This window comes from Aquila chrysaetos, chromosome 9 (genome assembly GCF_900496995.4).
Source record: "Aquila chrysaetos chrysaetos chromosome 9, bAquChr1.4, whole genome shotgun sequence".
NCBI classification, from domain to species: Eukaryota; Metazoa; Chordata; class Aves; order Accipitriformes; family Accipitridae; genus Aquila; species Aquila chrysaetos.
In genome coordinates, this window is record NC_044012.1 from 5,716,502 (window position 1) to 5,731,297 (window position 14,796).

General features: G+C 39.0%; 1 protein-coding gene across 1 annotated transcript in view; it reads left to right on the forward strand.

The window, feature by feature from the left end:
* Positions 1–318: 318 nt before the first annotated feature.
* Positions 319–14,796, forward strand: part of PKD1L2 (polycystin 1 like 2) — a 42,186-nt gene continuing 27,708 nt past the window's right edge. The window contains exons 1-13 of the mRNA XM_041126236.1: positions 319–630; positions 1,185–1,349; positions 4,562–4,747; positions 5,549–5,659; positions 6,084–6,231; positions 7,919–8,148; positions 8,826–9,230; positions 10,327–10,425; positions 11,144–11,193; positions 12,305–12,422; positions 13,016–13,223; positions 13,954–14,074; positions 14,336–14,477. Coding sequence (XP_040982170.1) covers positions 330–630; positions 1,185–1,349; positions 4,562–4,747; positions 5,549–5,659; positions 6,084–6,231; positions 7,919–8,148; positions 8,826–9,230; positions 10,327–10,425; positions 11,144–11,193; positions 12,305–12,422; positions 13,016–13,223; positions 13,954–14,074; positions 14,336–14,477 — 2,284 coding nt within the window. The 5' untranslated portion in view covers positions 319–329. The remainder of the gene's footprint in view (positions 631–1,184; positions 1,350–4,561; positions 4,748–5,548; positions 5,660–6,083; positions 6,232–7,918; positions 8,149–8,825; positions 9,231–10,326; positions 10,426–11,143; positions 11,194–12,304; positions 12,423–13,015; positions 13,224–13,953; positions 14,075–14,335; positions 14,478–14,796) is intronic.

The following is a 14,796-nucleotide window of genomic DNA, read 5'->3' on the forward strand; positions in this document are numbered from 1 at the left end:
TATCTTCCCTGCTCATGAGAAAAGCAATACTTTAATGTCTTCTCTTCAAACTGACTTCATATGGAATGAGACATTTATACAATAGGCCTCACAATGGCCATTGCAGTGACTTTGCATCAACACTTGTGTGTATCCTCAGACACAATCACCATTACATATTAGAAGCAATCTGTTTCATGTTCTATTGCTGCTGTTGTTGCAAGCAGCAAAGAGGAAGGAGAAATGCTGATGACATGACAGTGATGACATCTCAAGCTTTTGAAGAAGGCAGCAAAAAGAGTGGTGATGTGATAAGCAAGACGAGTGCCACACAGGGCACTGAGCTGAGAATGTGGCTTGGGATCGCAGTTCTAATTTCTCTTGCTGTATGTTTGGCTGTGGAGGAAGCAACCATTGATGAAGGAACCCCTTGCTCAAAGTACCAGCTAGCTTTCAACCATTCATGCTATGAGTTTGTTAGACTCCAGCATACCTTCACAAGTGCCCAGAGCTGGTGTGAGAGAGGAGGAGGGCACCTTGTCTTTATTGAAAATGAGGAAACTCAAGAGTTCCTGCAAAAACATATTGATGAGGATCAGGAATGGTGGATAGGACTGATCTCAAACTCCTTGCTGAATGGAACTACTGACGGTAGGTGGTTTTGAAATCATGTCTTCTTTAAAACTGTACCAGCCCATGATGCTTAATTAACATAGTAACAAATGCGATTTGTCCCTCTGTAGACATCTGCTGAAAAGCCACTGTCTTGTTGCTGTAACTTCAGATTTATATTAAGATGTTTTAATTGCCTGCTTCACTTCCCTGTTGCATGTGGTCACCCTTTCCATTGGATCTTGTGGCTGTGTGAACACATGGTGAATTAGATCAACTTGCTGACCCAGTGAAAAAAATGTGCTGGGTTAGGTCTCCAGTGGAAGAGCAAGCTGAGCTAATTCATCACACTAGGAAGTGCTGCAAGATCTGATGCAAGGAAAATCGTGGAATCTTGAGGCTGGGGGCACAGGGGGAAGTGGCAGTGTCTCTTTTAATGATTATATCAGGTTAAATATAAAATGTAATTGAAGATCCCTAAATCACCTCTGCTTTGGTAGGAAGGGGGCTACTGTCTTGCTCGGCAGGCTCTGACTCTGTAATTGTGTTACTGAGGAAAATAAACATTCAGGACAACATTACTTTGTTCACAGGGTCAATGATTTGGCTGGACACTTCAAATATAAGCTACAGTAACTGGTACAAGGATCAGCCATCTCCCTTCTCATCCACATGTGGGTACATCCTGAAGAATGCCAAGTACCAGTGGGGTGTGACTGAAAATTGCAGCCAGGAATTTGACTTCATTTGCGAGTTTGGTAAGATACACAACAGCTGGAACTGAGAAGTGAGCATGCCGTGCTCACAACTGTGCATAAATGGCCCTGTTGCTTTCAGAGTGACTGCACAATAACTTAATCAAGCTTACTAAAAATGAAAAAGCAAAAAGCCATATAACCCCAGCAGGTGCTCTTTTTGCAGTGTGCTGATGTAAGATCTGATCCAAAGAAAGGAATACCCTGCAATCACTGGAAGATGTAGGTACTTGGCAACTAGCCATTAAGATCCAGGTTTCCAATAGAGGGCTAGTAAAATAGAAATTAATCTGAGAGTGAATCTAAGTGTGTAGCAGTCCATGTCTACGGTGGACATAAGCTAGCTAGTTTAAAGCCAATTTGAGTAGTGTATAACAGTATGGTTGCAAGAATAAACTCCCACAACACCATAGCACCTGAGCTAGGTGGGACCTGTATGAATGCCCTGTAAAAATACTCTTCATCATAAATAATAGATATGTGCCACAATAATTTCAGTTTGTAACTGAAGCAAAAATACAGACAGGCTTCCAGAGACACCACTCCTAGCAACCTGGAGTAAGCAAAAGTGAAAGCAAGTTATTCTTGTTTCTTCTCAGACCCTTCCATAGGTAAAGTTTGAGGGCTTCCCCAGGCAGGAACCTGTACTTCCTGGTGGCATTTGAGTGCTCAGACTGAAAATCTACAGACATTGTGTGCCTTAAATTGTGACTTTGAACAAACAGTCCTGGAAAGGAATGCCAGCAATATCATCCCATTCGACATACAGATATGAGGGGAACTTGTGTTCCTCGCACTTTGCACATAAGCCAAGCATTTTAAACTGCAACTAGAACTAAGGTTATAAGCACTGGAAGGACAGTCTGGCTGTAGGTTCACTAATATAAAAACTCTTTGAATCCAGTATGCAAGTACAGGTTTCCACAAGCCGTAGAATTGCTACTGCAATTCTGGTCCAGTACTGTACTACTTCTGACATAATTAACAAGTCATTCCACAATCAGCAAAACTAATAAAGTTTTGTTTCCAGTCCTGATTTTCTGTTCCACATCTCCTCCCTACTCTCCTCCTCAGCACTCCCAGTTCACTCCCATATCCCCAGCACATCCCACCTCTGCAAGTACTTTTGACTCCCTCAGCTCCCTCCTCTGCAGTTCTGCATCTGCTCCAGAGCTTCAGCTGTATGTGCTGGCCAGTTGAATCCCATATCGTGGAACAGATAAACATTGGGTTATAACCCCTACTTCTAATAGAGGCACTGATGTAGCTCTTTCTCTTCTACCTAGCTATTGATTTTCATGAAATTTTAGGGTGTTTTGAGGTTTATATCTATACATCAGGTTTGGCTGAAGATGACTAACATTAAAAATGATTGGGGGAGAGGAAATTGGCAGACAGCACAATCCCTTAAGCTTATTTTCCTTGCAAAGACAGACTAAAATTATTTTTCCATTACAACCACGGTAGACAACTGTCTGTTTGTAAGGAAACTATCATCTGTTACCATAGGATCTGACTTAAAGCACATTAAATTCAAAGAGTGTTTGCATTATTGAGCAACAATGTCCTACACTACATCCATCATTCCATTACCCACAAACCGAGAACAGATTGAGGCAATTATAACCTTATTTTCAGTATTTACAGCCCATGTCCATTAATACACATACATATTTCAATAACAGATTAGACTCCTCTTTTGCCAGCTTTGCATGCAAGGAATTAGATCCAATATCCCAAAGAAACAGGGACAATATTTTAATTATTTTCTCTGGGTGTTCAATGTTTGGAAGTTCCCGCAACAGTGCTTCAGTTTGTCTCTGTGAAACAGACATAGTGATACTCAACACCTTCACGCACAGCTACTGTGAAGCTTGATTCACATTAATGTTGAGTTTGAAACTTCAAATGAAACATATAGGTAGCTCCAAATGGTACCACTATTTGAATTTAATATCTCTGATTCCTGATAACTTGTCTACTTGATCATCTGAGCTAGGTATATGTGTACAAACAACTAAGCAGACAGTGTATTGTCTTCATCCTTTCTTTGGTCATCAATCCTAGCATTATTTGTGTTTCTCAACGTAAGTAGAAAACTTTCCATATTATTATTTCTTATTATTTCTATTCTACTATTTGGTGCTCTGTAGGTTAGCAATTTGTTGTAGTAAAAATACTTGAATTGAACCAGGGTTTGTACACAGGAACACAAACCAGGTTCTGTCCATCTTTCCATGTAAAAGCTGCTGAGACAGCAAACACTATGGGAACTCTCTATACAAAGTAAAGAACAAAAAAATGCACGAGATTAGAATTATCAGAATTTAACAGCAAATTATTTTTCAGGCTTATTTAGAGAGCTCTAATCTGTAAACTGATCATGTTGCTATAGTTACAGCCAGGCTTAGATTTAGACTTTAAATAACAATAGCACACAATTACTGCAGTGTGCACACATTGGCACTGTTAATCAAGGTACTTAAGGGGAATGATCAAAACAGCAACTGGAGGACAATGTATTTCAGCTGAGACAGCTGAAACAAAAACGTTATTTTGCAACACCCCCATATGAAAGCAGTCTTTCACATCCTCCTCTTGAGGGTATTAAGTATCCTGATTACTACAGGATGCTAAGAATTCTGAAAGATAATTAACTGTCCCAGATTAATCAAAGAATGAGGTGTATGCATTTAGAGATATGACCTTACTTATTTGAGCAGTCCTGCCGAATGAAGTCAGTTGAATATCACACAGGAACAAAGGTGTCTCTGTAGCAGAAACGGGATCGGGTCCCATACTTAATATGCAAACTATTCTCCAGAGCAACTACCTGAATATCATGCAAATCATACACTGCCACAAGGCTCTTGCGGAAGTAAGGAGTAACACTAAACCTTCCAGTACTGCAGGTCAAACAAATGCTAAGTGTTTTCCACAAAAATATGAGGGTTTTTTAATTACAATATTTTAGTTTATTAAATATGTTCTCAATTTTTTGTTTAAGGCAGTAAAACCCATAAATCTATTACTTTGGATTTTAAAAAAGGAAAAATATTTTATTCTTTGGTTTTTTTTTTAATTTTCTTAATTGTTTCGCTTAGAAGGGAGAAAAGGGAAGAAAAGAGAAACCAAAAAAGGAATATGCAGGAGAATTGTAGCAGGATTTTTCAGAAATTCAAGAAGTTAAATCTGATTTTTTTTTCTTCTATTAGAATCTGGCCAGAGCATTGCTTGTGATAATTACAATGCCACCGTACAGTGTGGATCAGGAGAAGTTATTCAAATTGGAGAGAGCTTCTATGGACGGAAGACTCCTCACTACTGTGTATCAGAGACTCCTCTCCAGTATGATACAGATGAAGACTGTAGCTGGATCAGTGTCAAAGACGAAGTAGCAGGTAGCATCTTACAACATTGCTTGTCAGAAGCATAGAGTATGTGCCAAAGTTCTTGGTCCCTAAAATACTTTATCTTGTATTTCAGTAGAGTTAGTGAATGGGAAAGTGGCTTATTCCTAAAATGAAGGGAATCACAGAGAACTTCTGATGTGGAGGAGGTTCCCACAGGGGGCTGGATGGAAAGGAGGGACTTTGTGAGGAGCAAAGATTCAGAGAAGGAGAGGGGGAGCAAATGGAGAACGAGGGCGTACCTGGGTCCTCTCGCTGTGTGAAGAAAACATGTGAACACACTGACCCCTGATTAACTTGATGGGAGACCCTAGTTTTGACAGAGATGGAAGAGAACACATCCATACAAACCTAACTCCAAACCAGGAGGGGTGAAAAGGCTGGCACCCATGGGGACATGGGGGCAGGAGGGATCTGCTGCTGCCTGCCATGTGTCAAGTACACAGCCTGCTGGAGATACAGGGCTCCGCTGCTTGCCAGACTAAACAGTGACTAGGGCCTGTCCCTAGGTGATTCTTTAGGCATCCAGCCCAAATTAAACAAAACACATAACTTCTTTTTTTTTAACCCTCTCTAACTCAGCTTTATTCCAATAAAGCCGAATAGTGCTAAGAAATACCAGGCAACAAGCAACACACCAAAGTCAAAGTGATGTGGGATTTTGTCTAGGAATCAGTGACATGATATTGCTCCCCCTCCCCTTTTTGTTTCTGTAATCATGTCTCATCTGCGCTGTTACGACAGTCAAAGACATAAACCCACTAGTTCGTATGAAACGGTCCTTCTTTCCAGGCCAGTGTCATGGTCTCCAGGCCTGCCAGGTGGCAGCGGATGGCACTTTCTTTGGAGATCCTTGTCCAGCTTCTGGAAGCTATTTGTCTATTCAGTACCACTGCAAGGAAGGTAAGTGGGAGGGGGCTGTCAACACCAAAAACCTGTTCTGCTCTTTGCTGTAACACCATGACCATTGGTATTTATCTTAAAAATTACTGCTCCATCCTCAAGGAAGAGCCTGGAAGAGCAGTGACAAAATATTGAAGGCATAAAAATGTAGCTTCCCTGACCTAACTGAAGGTTTTTGATAGGATACGAAGCCAGGAAATTCAGACACATAAAATACACTTGAATGAAATTATGTTCCAACAAGAATCTTGACCAGTAGGTATGAAGAAGAATCAGCTCTCTGTCATGCCACCAATGTACTCAAATTAGCAGTTGTATCAAATCTGTTTTGGAGAAGGCCTGCTCTCAATACGTGGAAATTAATTGAATTATGTAAGAAATGTAGACAAACAATGACATTGAATTCTGTCATTACGTTTCACAGGTCTGCAGCTGGTTGTAACAGATGTATGCTTTGTCTTTGAAAATATCACGGTCACTTTGAACTGGCTGCTCTTTCCATACTCTGGCAACCTTTCCTGTATCATTAGCACTGGAGATGGCCACACTATTGATCCTTACTACCCTCTAACGTAAGATAAATCCTTCATGTATCATCAGACAACCAGTAGATTTCACTGCTTGCATTTTATTGAATGCTTCAAGTCTCTTAAATGAGATGTTAAAAATTAAGTAGATTAATAATAGACCATACATACAAGACACTTGGGTTCTGCAGAAACTTGTTTGATATTAATACAAAATTTTAAGTCAAGCTGCCAACCACAATCATTCTTCTGCTTATTATGACAAGTGATTCCTATTTCTTACTAAGAGAATTTATTCCAGATCCTAAGACAGAAAATTACTGAAAACATGTCAGTAATTGCCAAAGAAACAGGCAAGCATTATTTTCTTAAGTTTAAAGAGTACTTTTTGATAAAATTTAAAATAATACAATGGCATTCTGGAGTTTTTCTTTTGTTTAATTGTGTAAAAATTGTGTCTTTAAAAGATCAAACATTTTTCTGCTGGATTTAAAAATCAGATTTTGTTGTAATGCTAGGAATGACAGAGAATGGGTCTAGAAATTTATTTGTCTACTAATGGAATCCTACTTGAGTCAGCTAGAAAAATAAGTAGAAGAATGAAAACAAAAAAGTAGTAATGTACTAGAAACAGTAAACATTCTTTTAGAGCTACAGATACAGGCCTATAGCTGTAAAGAACTTGAAGAAAAATCTTTGATAGTGAACCTTTAAGTAAAATGTATTTGCCACTGTAAGCAGAGGCTTGCTGTTTTTACGGGAAGCCCTTTTACTTCAGCTACTAAATGGCTTGCAGTCATGCTTATCTGTTTTCTGTGTCCAGTATGATATCCACTCTTACACAAATTGCCTTTTCTGTCCCGATCTTGTCATTTGCATGTTTTTGAAGTCCAGTTAGAATGAAACCTTTTTCTTCATTAAAACAACTAATGAAAAATATGCATTATCAAGGATGATATGTCCTGGTCTTTGCATTTGCTAGGTGGTACCATGATAAGCATATAAAGAGTTCAGAAATAATAGTGTCAGGATTATTACTTATTTGCCTTCCATGGTGTATATCATTCAAGAAGGATATCCTTAGGTTCTTTTCACCATCTCCTTATGCTTGTTAGTAATAACAGCAACTACCACAGACTTCTTCATATCTGTTAATTTCCTATCACTATCATGACCAGAGCTGCACCAAACCCATGAGTGAAGAGACATTTTTGCTAGCATGGGCAAGTATAGAAGCAGCTGACATAAAAAAAAAAAAAAAAAAAGAGCAAGGGAGTGCTCTGACAAAATGCTGAGCAGCCTCAGATTCCACTGATATATCTTAAGAGATGGTAAATTGGGAATAAAATAAAGAATAGAGAATTAAGAGCACTGTTAGATGTTCTAATGTGCATAGTCACATGTCTGTGCTCAGAGCCAACAAGTCACAAACCAGATCTAATGCTGCATGTTATTGAAATGTATTCTACCTACTTTACAGCAAAATGTTTCCACCCTTATAGATATGCTTTGAGAATGACCACTGCTGATATACATCCTTAATGACACCGTAGCTGGAACAAAGGAACTGCAACCCTAAAAATTCTATGTAAATAAACAAGGGATTACAGTGATTGCAGGAGAGCTGAGTCAGGTTAGAAATTTGGGAACTATGGCCACTGTTACCACGTAGGGCTAAGGACTTCCCAGGACAGTCTTCCACAACAAGCAGCTTGTTCTCTTTCTATTCTAGACCGGTCAGCAATGTCACATATAGATATTCATCTCCTGGAGAGTTTACTGTTTTCGTGGAATGCACCACCAGTGAATGGCATGTGACGGCACAGAAGCGGGTAACCGTTCAAGATAAGATGGATCAACTAAGCATTACTGGGTGCTATAGCCAGTACGAATCTGGGAACAGCTCTCACTGCCGTACACTGTATGGGGAGTTGTTGTGGATTCAAGTTGAACTCAATGGAGGTGAGGGTAATTACTCTACATGATTTAAATGGCAGGCTAAATATTATGCCACCCATGGGATAGAAGCAGGATTTTCATTATGCAAAACAATACTTCTTTTTAGTGAATGCTTTCCCTCGAATTGTTGCATTCCTGCAACTGAATGCTCTCAGCTCCATTGGAGGGGTTCTTTCTCAGAGCTATTACACCACCTCAAACATAAGTATAAACCGTTTTTCCCTCTACCCAATGTTGACAAAGCATGAGCATAACTTCAGTCACACAAATCCACATGAAGACAATAAGAATATTTTCATATTTGAAGTTAGGAATCCACAGAAATGCTTCTCTGATTGAGCGTAAGAGGATTCCACACTGAGCTGGTCACATTTGCTGGTGTACATTTCGTTCTCACTTCAAGTTCCTGGAATCCACATATATGCTTAAAAAATAAAATTCAGTAGTGTATGTTTGAATTCTCTTGACTGCCCTAACACTCCCAGCAGAAAACGCGTGATAGACTTCCACAGGGAGTCTAGAGGGGCACAAAAGCACCTGAAGTGACTTTATTAAAAATTATTGCATTTCTGCAGTGTTCTCTATGAGTCCTTTATAAATACCTGAATGCTGCACAAAGCAGGTAGAACTGGATGGCCTATTACACAAGCTGTGACAAATTTTGAACTGTTTTTTTGCAGGCAATGGAGTGACCTACATTATATTAGCAGATAACATGACACTCACTGAATCCAGAGCAAAGGAAGGAATTATCCCTCACAATCTGACACTCGACAGTGCCTCTCAAGAGCTGCTAGGCCCAGGGATACATCAGCTGGAAATCCGAGCATCCAGCAACACAACTGCATTGGATATCTCTGAGAGTATTGCTGTTCAGTTAATTGAGCCAGTATCTGGTCTTCAGGCTGCATTAGCTTCTCACACTTTGCAGCTAGGGGAGAATTTGGAGATTAATGTCTCTGTGTCTCACGGTGCCCCAGATAAGCTGAAGTTTGAGGTGATTGGACCTAATGAAACTCATGCTCACCAAGAAGATGGCCCTCATGGGGAACCTCGAACGTACATCATTCCCGTGCACTCTGAAGGTACAGCATGCTGACATCTTCTGTATTTCCGAGACACGCACAGCTGAGTAGAGGAGTTCACATAAGCAGTCACAGAACCCTGGGGTAGGGGACAATAACGTACAGCTGAATTTGGTAGCTTTTCTAACTGCTCAAACTTGGTCTGCAGTACAGTCTTGTTGACTTGTAAGTGAGCTAAAAAAATCGAACTGGCAATGGGTCTCCATATGGAGACTGAAATGAAGGCTTCACCTGAATTTTGCATACAAAAGACATAGTGAAACAGGGTTTATTTTTTCATGACACAATCTGATTCAAGTACAAATGATGACATTTTCCTGAATCACTAAGTGTTTTCCTCCTATTTGTTCATACGTATAACTTCTCAAGTTTACACTCCTCTGCATTTTACACTGCAGTAATTAATAATCTGAGGAGTTCTCAGTAGAGATAACAAAGGAAAGGGGAGTTTTTCTGTGCATTGGTCTCCAACACGTAGTTTTTGTTGGACTTACTTATGAATGAGCTTTTTAGTAATTTTTTCTTTCCATTATTAAGAAATCAAAGCCTTTAAAATGTGGGATTAGGGAGATTGTCTTTAAGAGTTAATTCAGTGGCAGAAGATAAAAAAGTTTCCTCCTCTAATGAATTAGTCAAATCCCATGCCAAAGCTGGAGCACTAGAAGCTAATTATGATTTCATTTTATGTATTAAAATTATTCAAAATTAAAAGTTTTATTGGGTCTCCCTATACCCATTTGAACATCCCTTCCCTTCAGGCAGAAATTTTCAAAGAAGACAGCTGCTCTCTCAAGATGCCTAAACTCATTTGGACTCCAGTACTTGCATACCTCTAGTTTCCTCTGTGGTAATATCATAGCCAGCTGACAAAGAATAGCATTGAAAGTGCTAGGACAAAGGCAGCTGAGTTATTAAAAAGCTGAGATAAAGGGGAAGAACATTCCTTGAAAAGCCTTTGAGCAGTGGAAACTCATCAGAAAACCCCCAAAGCTCTTAAGAGAAAAGAAGAGGATTTTCTTCACGAATTGGATTTTATATTCCAAACAAGCTGGACTGGTCCCACTGCTATTCTTAACTGGCCATTTGTCTTCTCTAGGTACTTTCCTAGTGAAAGTGGTGGCCATGAATACCTTCTCAAACATGAGTCTGGATCTTGGGTTCATCACGGTGTTGGCAAACAGTTCTCATAAAAAAGGTAATTGCATTAATCTGGCAGTGCTGGTTTTGACCACATAAGTGTCTTTTTGCAATCAGAGCATTTCATGGAGTGTTTATGGTTTGCATCTAGTAATTGCTTTCCTTCCAGCAACAGTGCTGAAAACTTTTGTGGAGGCTTCTTCCTGATGAAGGCAGATTCCCTGGCTTTGAAGTAGTCATAAATTAGCATCACTCTGTATATGTTACACATCGCACATTAGCTATTTGTCCTAGAAATAATTAGTGAAGTTTATGGCTTGGGACATAGCTCTGAAACCAGGAAACATTTGCATCACAGCAGTCTCATAAATTGCTGTCAGTAAATGCTTCTAGATGACTTGTCCTTACATTTACAAGTGCAGATTATACCAGGAATAAAGTGACTTAGTACTAATCCTATTCAGACTTTTCCAGTGCTTTCCCTCAATTTTTCTTTGTACATCAATGAAACTCCATCACTTTCTCTGAATTTATTTTGATTTACACCATTATGTTTGAAGAATCAGGATCTTCTTTATAGTATGTGACTAGCTTGTTGTTACAATTTTACCTATTATAACTAGACTGTTTATCACAGTTCTAGAGTCTGATTCTTATAGCCCTATCTTTCAGACTGTCGGTAGTCAAATCCTAAGTATTTAAGTCATATTCGCTGAGGATGTCTGAAAGCTTCACAGATAGCACTAAAATATTCTGCTCTTTTTTGTATTAAACAGATTCTGCTAAGGAAGAAGGCAGCTCCAAAACAAATACCCAAAAGACAAATGTAAGTATTATTTAAGGATCTTTCTTTAAAATTGAAATGCTTAGAAATTTTTCTTACCAGTAGAAGTGCTGCATAAGATATTGAAAAGACATATTTGTAGCATAGTAGATTATGGACTAGATTTTCTGTGCCCCATATGGTTTCACATAAAATCTACACCAAAACTCTCTGAGACAAATGTGTTTACAGGCATTTGATCTACAATTCATAAAAGCCTGCAAGTAACAATTACAAGGTTAGAGAAAATGAACTCTTCACAATGATTCAGTTTTGGAAGTTGAAATGTGCTTAGATGAATTTTTAATTTATCTACTTGACTAATGCAAACCTCTCTTTGAGGGGTTATCCTTCAAGCAGAGTTTAATATATTTTTATATTATTTCTAAGTGTTTTCTGCTTCTGTATTGGAATGTTTAAGTTACTTTGCAAAGAAGAAATTTCCAGTTTATGGCAAATGAATTGCTAGCAGCTGCACAAATTTAAATAGTAAAATTGCCAGATAGAATATTCTATTATCATCTTAAAGGTCTAGTTTTTAACTATAATAGTAGCAGACAGATGTCTGCTATAGGAGATGTGCTGCTTCACAAGAAGGCATTATGCTTTACAGATTGCCTGTAAGAACATATTGCATCAGAGGAATATAAATCTAATTCAAAACTAAGTTTATCACAGTTTGTTGCACAGAAAGACAAATTCCACTACCTCCTCCTTCTCTTTATCTATAGCTGTAATGTATCTAATTCAGATAAAAAAGGAATGTACTAGAAGATGTACTAGAAGAAAAATGATTGTCCAAGGGTTAAAAGTCTTGGTCCAGAAGTGGAAAATTAATAGGAATTAGTTTCCTAAGTACCTGCATTACTTTTGAAAATGGGAGCTGGGCTCCTAAGCTACTTACGCGTTTGGGAATATTTTGCCACACAATTTCTCTGTGCCATCTGCTTCTACTTCTATACTACCACTCATCAGGGAAAGACCATTTAAACTACAGATCTGCATACAGTGATTTGGGGTCTAAACTTTCAGACCTTTTTCATTATCAAGAAGCAAGAAATGTATGTGTTTATACATGCTCCTGTCCTAACTGATACGTCTACTTATTATTTAGGATCACAAAAGAAAAACCAAAATATATATTAAACCGAGTCGCCATGTGGATCCCTTCACAACTGTTACTCTTGGCTGGCCAGACAACAACAATAATTCCAGTTTTCTCTGGTCCTGCGGTATGTGCATTTCCTGAACTTTTTCCACCAACTTGTATTTGATCAGTAACAAACTCACTGCCATGTCAGATCAAGTGGTGAAATCTGACTAAAGGATGGTATACTCTCTGGCTTTAAAGTTTGCCACTCACTGTACATGAAGAATGTCCTTCTACCTTACCCTGTTTTTAACACCAAACTAATTATGGTATATATATGGCATAATACTCAGTTTTGTCTTTTCCCAAAGGTTTCAATTTGTCAAGATGTGCCTGTCCTAAGCCCTCACTCTCATAGCCAAGAACTAGTCCCAAGTGACTTACATAGTTAGGCATTTGCAAGATACATGTGTCTCAATAGAACAGCGATAATTAGCATTAAACATGATGCAAAAACATTTATGGCTGAAAACTGGATTGAGATTCAGGACATCTGTGTTTGTCCCCATATTTATCCCTGACCTCATACATTACTTTGAAGAAGTCAGGCTGTACTCTGATTATGCACTCTTTAAATTGGGTTCAGGAAACTTGTTTGCTCTATGGCAGGAAAGTCCTTTACAAGAGACACGGGATGTTATGACTATTCTAATTATAGAGGAAATGTTTGTGCAGGAGCTTGCTGGCCTGCGTGGAATGAATGTGTGCAGCAACAGATAATCCTAACCAACCACACTGAGGTGCAAATCCCACCTTCCTGCCTTCCTCCTCCAAAGTCAGCAGTGACTGTCAGGGTTACAGTCCGAAACCATGGGAATGAAGAGAGGCAGGACGAGCAATGTCTCTATGTGACGGCAAAACAAGAACTGCAACTGAAAATCAGGTCTGTTTTTAAACCCTAGTATTCACTGGTTAATATTATTACTGCACAAACATAGTGTAAGGCCACAGTTACCAAAAACAATGAAAATAAAGTAATAATGTACTTATTGTTGTAAATCTATTTATACCTTACCATCATAGGAATTACAGACAAGATGGGTCTTGCTGCATTTTCCAATCCACATTTCTGAACATAATCTTTTTATAAACTGAATAATATTCTTCCCAAAACCATTTAGGCATTTTGAACCCCCTACATCCTTTCAATGTTGGAGATTTCCATATGCACATCTCATTGAAACAATGGGAATAAAATGCCGTAAGATATGTCTGAAATTTCTACTAGACACCCAGATACACATTACTGCCTTACAAAATCTGTTCTTCAAGAGTCTAGTGCCTCATTAAAGAGCAGTGGCATTTCGATGATCTATTAATGTAATCATATCAGGAGCTTAAACAGAGGCAGGCTTCATTTGAGAGCCTGAAGCAGTTTTGCAACATAAATAGTTTGCAGGTTCTGGGCTTCAGTCGTGTTGAAAATGGAGATGAAGGTTCCTAAATCTCTTGCTTTAAAATTAAGTATTTCACTGTTTGTGAGTCATGTGTCACCTGTTTCACGTTGCAGGGCTTTTGCAGATTTTCGTCAAATGAGAGTTAACCAATCAACATCAAGGATGGTGACATCTCATACAGTTACTACCTGTAACTACCATCTTACTTCCTTACAGATGTGAGGCAAACTGCAAGCCAGTGAATGCTAGTGATGAAGTTGTTTTGAGTGTCTCTGAACAGAAGGACTCCCAGGCCATATATTATAACTGGTATTTAGATAACACGTTCCAAACCAAGGTGAGAGCATCAGATTCGTCAGAAATACTGCACACAAAAAAATAAACATCCATCCTGAGGGAAAGCCACCTGGCCTCAGAGTGATACTTTGTCAAATGGACGCTTTAGAAATAATGGGGAAGGCCGAGACAAGGGGGTGCCTGGTTTGGGAGGGGTTATAATGAAGGGCACCAAACTGCCACCCTGCTCCTGATAAATCACAACAGAAATCACAGCAAAGAGCCTCTACTGTCATGTTTTCTTTTCTGTCTGATTTTCCAGTCTATGACCCTCCCTCTAGCCTGTGGCCTGACTGGTTTCCGGCAGAACTCTTTGAATTTGCTTCAAAGCAACACATCCATGTTAAAAATTAACAGCTCCTTCTTGCAGACACAGGGAGAAGCTTTTCAGATTAAAGTAACAGGTAGGGGCAAGCAGGGGTTTTCAGACTCCTTTGAGATAGTCTGCCGTCATGACATCACACTGACATTACACACACACAGCCTCACTGTGACAAATATGAAGTTAAATTAGTCCACAAGTTGAGAGCTGTTACTTTATATGTGGGTTCTTTGAAATAATTAAGAGCTAACTTTGCTCTCAGCTGTTGCATGGCAGGACAAATTCAGTTCTCTTACTCCAAGCTGTTCATAACTTTGTTAAGGCTCATCTGGAAATTAAGTTATGCTAAATGCTTGATCAAATAATACAGCTTTGCTTTATAATGCAAACACTACCATGTT